General features: G+C 46.1%; 1 protein-coding gene across 1 annotated transcript; it reads right to left on the reverse strand.

Annotated features, from left to right (window-relative positions):
- Positions 1-561: 561 nt before the first annotated feature.
- METTL7B (methyltransferase like 7B) lies at positions 562-3,714 on the reverse strand. Its single transcript, XM_006897661.1, has 2 exons — positions 3,217-3,714; positions 562-798 (listed from the first exon to the last, which is right to left on the reverse strand). Exons 1-2 carry the CDS (start codon positions 3,712-3,714, stop codon positions 562-564), a joined length of 735 nt encoding a protein of 244 aa, XP_006897723.1.
- Positions 3,715-5,825: the final 2,111 nt, after the last annotated feature.

Genomic DNA, 5,825 nt, shown 5'->3' on the forward strand with positions numbered 1-5,825 from the left:
GATGAAAACCTTTGGCTTCTTTACTAAGTCCTGTTCCATCAACTTAGGGTGTCTAGGAGAAGCCTGGTGGTCTTCAGCACCCCTGTAACTTACATATTTGTACTGATGAGAAGGACTCATCACGTGGTCTGGCAAGGACACATATACTAAAGCTTTTGGGACCAGTTCCTACAGGCAAATAGGTGTGATGACTGCAAAGCAGAGGGAGACCTTACAATAGGAGTAAGGAGAGCGGGAGTGGAGGGGTGCTGGCTGAGGGGGTAGGTGTGCAAAAGTTGGAAGGCCCAGCCCAGAAACTGGCAGTTCAGGATGTGACAGGGTATATATAGTTGCTTTCCCCCTTTCTATTATGGGTGAGAATAAGCTCTTTCACTGTGAAAGAAAGGAGTGAAGTTAGAGATTCCACCTGGCAGAGCTTGGGGAGAGAAGAGTTAAGGGGTAGTGTGTGAATGGCTACATGGCCTAATAAAAGACAGGCTTGGTTATTGTGTATGGGTGGGATTGTTCTGACGAGGGGAGGAGGGAGGAGAAGTGAGTGACTTGGGGGCCCTTGAAGAAGACTTATTTCACAGCCTTTCCCATGATGTGGGGCCCGACAGGTAACCACTTGATGGGAGGTGGTTGTCGTTCCATCTGGAGTTCAGAGAACCGGGCGTTCTCCAGATCCTTCCAGGTCTCCCTGGTGAGGCAGCAGCCATCCCCAATGTGTTTCCAGGTGGGCTCTAAAACTTGCTGCCACATGTAGGCCCAGCTTCCACGTGGCTCAGCCACATGCTCCCAGAAGAAGAACACTCCTCCCTGGGTGGGAGGAGAGAGTTAGTGTCACCTTTCTGCTCCATTCCACTCCCTGCTTCCAACCTCACCTCCACCCCTTTGGCCAATCCTGGGTGAACCTCTTGATGGAGTGAAAGTTGTTGGCCTAAGAGTTTATGTAGTAAAATGTTCTGTCACTGACATTTTCTCTATCCTGTGACTCATACCCTCCCACCCAAAGTCCTGGAAGAGAGCATTGCATTGATGAGAGATCTTTAGTTCCTGTAAAGACAGAAAGGATGACGTACTTGAGGGCAGACAAATGGGAAGATGTCTCTACCCAGAGATGTGGTCAGAATAGCCCCAGCCTTTGCCCTGAGACTCCACAAACATACCACAGAACATCTTAGGGACTATCCCAGGCTACCTCCCATGGAAAACCCAGACTTGATTCCTGACTAAGGTCTGGGTTCTTTAAAACTAGGCTCAGAGGTACCATGATAACTCAAAGGCAACTAACTAGTTGTCCCCCCCCCCATCTTAGTGGCATCTCAGACCTAACACATCTAAAACAGGTTTCATTTCAGCCTTTAGCTCAGCAAACAGTACATTTGCTCACTGCCTCCTCTACTTGTTGAGACCATCAGCCCTCTCTGCACATTGTGCACTGTGGAGTCAAGTTCAGCTCACATTGACCTGATAGGATGGAGTACAAGTCCTGTGTGGGGTTGCCTAAGCTAGAATCTTTTCAGGAATTGATTGTCAGGACTTTTTTTCCTTCAAAGATGTTGGTGGGGTTTGAACTGACTTTTTGTTAGCATCCAAGTACTTAACCATTGCACCACCAGGAACCTTTTGTTGTTGTTGAATCAAGTACGATTTCCAGCGATCCTGTGAACAACAGACCTAAACCCTGTCCTATCCTGCACCCTCCTCATCATCTCTGACACACTTGAGCCCATTGCAGTCACCGTGTCAATCCATCTCAATGAGAGTCTTCTTCTCCTTTGCTGACCCTCCACCTTTCCAAGAGTGATGTCCCTCTCCAAGGAATAGCTTCTCCTAATGACAAGATGCCCAAAGTATGTGAGATGAAGCTTTATCATCCTTGCCTCAAAGGAAAACTCTGGCTGCACCTTCTCCAAGACAATCTGTTTGTTCTTTTGGCATTCCTTACATTTGGATTAAATATACTAGGCAATATTTGGTAAATATGAATAATATTACTTAATATTCTTTCCATACCCAGTTCAAATTCAGTGAGGTTCTACCCCCTCATATCTCTACATAGTTGTTGTTTGTTGGTAGGTGCCATGGAGTCGACTATGACTCAGCCACTCTATAAACAATCAATCTGAACTCTATCCTATCCTGTGCTGTACTCACAATCTCTGACACACCCAGGCCCATTGCCAATGGCACCATGTCAGTCTACCTGGATGAGGGGCTTCCTCTCATTTGCTTCCCACCCTCCACCTTCCCAAGCAAGGTGTCCCTCTCAAAGGAATAGCTTCTCCTAGCAACATGCCCAAAGTATTTAAGACAAAGCTTTGAATAGATCTCTACATAGGTCACTCTTTTATTTCTCCTCATTCCCTTACACACCTCTTGGTCCTCAGTGGAAACATCAGTTCCTTCAAGAGGGCTTCTCTGCTCCTCCCCGCTTCACGGCATTATAGGTAATGGGCCAACATGCTTTCTCAGAATCCTCCCCCATTACCACACCGGCCATATTTCCTGTTCTTCACCAGTAGATGGCAGCGGAGTGGGGTGCTTAATGTGGTGAAACATGATTCCCTCTCCTGGTTGGCCTTAGGGACCTGGATAGCACCAGGAGTTTGCAATTGTCTGAAAACCAAGGTTGAGGATTCAAGTCCACTCGGTGGCCGCTTGGAAGAAACACCTAGTGAACTGCTTCCCTACAGGTTAGAGCCAAGAAAACACTGTCCCCGTTCTGTCTTGTAACTCCGGATGGGGGCCACCCTAAGTTGGAACAGATTCAATGGCAATGAATTTTTTTTGCTTTTTTAAAAATTTGGCTTTCAGTTTTAATTTGGTAATTTGGTTGGATCCTCTGAGAAGTCATTAGAAGGTGCAAAACAATGAGCAAGTTTTTTTTTTCTTTTTTTGCTAACCTAAAAGTTGTTGGTTTGAGTTTGCCTAGACGCACCTTACCTGAAAGGCCTGGTGATTTTCTGAAAAAACAAAAGCAAAACAAAACAAAACCCCAAAAAACAAAAACAAAACAAAAAACAAACAAAAAAACCAACACAAAAACAAACAAACAAACAAAAAACCCCAACAAAACCCCAAAAACCCAGCCATTGAAAACCCTATGGAACACTGTTCTGCTCTGGCACAGATGAGGCTCCCATGAACTGGCATCACCTCCCTGGCACATGGTTTTTGGATGGCTGATGTGGCTTTTCCTGCCCCATGCCCATGCCCTTCCCCTCTGCTCACCGGCCTCAGCACTCTCTGAACCTCTTGCAGGACCTTCTTGGTGCTCTTGACAGAGCACAGCACCAGGGTGCAGACCACCACATCCATGGAGCTGTCCGCCAGCTGCCTCATGTCCTCTCCAGAAGCCACCACAAACTTCTCATATTTGAGGTGCTTGTTCTCAGCCATACTCTTTGTCAGGAAAGTCTCAAAGTTGGGGTTTGGGTCCAGGCAGGTGATCCTACATCCGGCTGGGTAAAACTGGAAGTTGGCCCCGGTGCCACAGCCCAGCTCCAGCAGCGCCACCTTCCCGGAGGCTCCTGCAAACCCCTTGATTTGGCCAAACAGCTCTCTCTTCTTGCTCTCCATTTTGCGGTTACTCTTGACGGTCAGTGTTGCCATCAGATACGGAAAGTAGGTTTTGCATATGGGCTGCCAGAAGCCCAGTAACGCTAACAGGTGCAGGGGCAGGGTCAGGAGCAGCACTAGCAGCTGCAGGAATCGGACCAGGACGTCCATGGCAGGCCAGCTCTGAGTGGCGCTTTCCTGGATATTGGACTTTTCTTTCCAACGTGCCCTTGTCTGGTCCACCTCTAACCATGTGATAGGACTTTGCTCCCTCACTCCTACCCAGTGATTTCTTCCTCATCAGGGTGGAGTGCCTGGAATTCCTCCAGAGGGCTCAGATCCCACTCGCCTCACAGCCTCTTTAACTGTTTTACAGTGGGTGAAGGGACAGGTCTTGCCAATAGGTCCTGAGATCTGGGACACTCTGCCCAGGCCACGAGGGTTCGGGTGTGCCAGAGAGAGAGAGATGAGAAGGAGAAAAGAGGATACATCTCAGATCATAACCGTTCTGGTTGCCAAACGCTGGGAGCAGAGTTAACTAACTCATGGGCCATCTCTTGGCCTTACTCTGTTCCCAGGACCTGCTCAGGTTATGCAAGTTGAAGACTCTGGTAGGCTTTCCTTGGCACAGCTCAAGGACTCTGTAAACTGTGACATGCTTTTACTTCAGATGGAAGCCAAACAGAGCATTCAGGATAAGGCCTGATTGGTCAAAAGAAGGAGGGCGGTTACTGGCCAAGTGAAAGGCATTTTTCCAACTGGTTGGGGTTTGTTATTACATCCAAGGCTTCATGACCCTAGAAGTAGAAGAAAAGAAAGCAAGCCACAGTGACAAAGAAGAGTCAGGAGACCTGGGTTCTAGTCTTTGTTCTGCCATTAACTTGCTGTGTTTCTTTGGGCAAGTCTTTTTTTCTTTGTGAGCCTCAATTTCTCATCTGGAAAATGAGGAAATGAGAGATAGGAGGGGCCTCGCAGCATTTCTAAGGTCTCTTCCTGGCGAGTAGGATAAGCTGTAGTCCTCATAACTTCGAGGGTACCTCAGTCACAGCTCAGGACAGCATGCCTGAGCTTCAGATCCAGGCCAGAGACAGCTACTGATGCAGGGACATTTCAAAGATCAGCCTTCCCCTGAAGCAGGGAGATTTCAAAAATCAACCTTCTGGAGCATAGGTACCTTCTCAGAAAGTCTCCAGGTTGTTGAGTGGTGGCTTCTCTTTTAACTTAAACCTCTCACAGAAGTTTGGGTTAGGGATTTTTTGTTTTTATTAGCTCCCCACAAATGTTCCCGAAGACTGAAAAGTGACAAGAAAACCAACAAATGTATTCTACAGCTGTAAAAATCACAATAATTCCAAGTGTCACAAGAAGCATTTCCTAAAGCTGCTCTAGGACGGCCCTGTAGGAGGGGTGCTCTGACAAAGTTCACTGTCTATGTCCTGCCAGTAGAAGCTGCTCCCTGCTTTAGGGAGAAGGTCTGGAGACACCTCCCGAGTCAGGCAGGGACAAGCTATTTTAGGAATGGGTTTTCTAACTGAACAGCCAAAATTGGAGTAGACCCTGCAGCTCTGCCAAGGGAAGAGTATTTTGTGATCATCATGTTAGACCTCTTCTCTGAGCTTTGTTTCTGCTGTGGAGTAAGAAAGGCCAGCAGTTCTCCTTAGAGTAAGGGCATGCGTTCCCGTCCTAATTCCTGGTGTGCTATTGTGGTTTTAATACAGATATTCTTGATGACATTGGCTTAGAGATTCTCCTCTGTGAAGTGACTGGTTAAGTGTTTTGGTCTAAATTTTAAACAGTTTTTTTCAACTATTTTAAAATTTGCTGTTATTTTTAGTAGTTTCCAAGTCAGTTCAGATTTATAGAAACATCACATGTACAGAGTAGGAACAGCTCTTCATGGTTTCTAAGGCTGTGACCTTTTAGAAATAGATCACCAGGCCTGTCTTCTGAGGCACTCCTGGATGGGTTCGAACCACTAACCTTCTTCTAGTAGTCTGGTGCCAAACTTAAGGAGTTCTTTATGTATTCTGGAAATGGGTTTGTTGTTAAATACATACATCTGACAACAAAAGGTTTCCCTTTTTTTCATGAATTGTATTTTAATGCAGTCCAATTTATCTTATACAATTATTAATTTTTGTTAATCTGACAAATACAAAATAGTATGATTTTTATTTGCTTTTTCTTGTTTGAGTGTTGTTAAGTATCTTTTTATATGATCAGAGCCTCTGTATTTCCTTTTCTGTGAATTGTCCTTTACCTACTTTTCCACCATAGGTTGC

This window comes from Elephantulus edwardii, unplaced genomic scaffold, assembly GCF_000299155.1.
Source record: "Elephantulus edwardii isolate Elephantulus edwardi_28Jun2011 unplaced genomic scaffold, EleEdw1.0 scaffold00212, whole genome shotgun sequence".
NCBI classification, from domain to species: Eukaryota; Metazoa; Chordata; class Mammalia; order Macroscelidea; family Macroscelididae; genus Elephantulus; species Elephantulus edwardii.

Excerpts from the sequence above, each read along its gene's own strand:
- METTL7B (XM_006897661.1), bottom strand. The coding sequence starts at position 3,714 with ATGGACGTCCTGGTCCGATTCCTGCAGCTGCTAGTGCTGCTCCTGACC. Across the intron at positions 799-3,216 it reads TTCAGAGAGTGCTGAGGCCG|GGAGGAGTGTTCTTCTTCTG; the intron begins GTGAGCAGAGGG and ends CCTCCCACCCAG.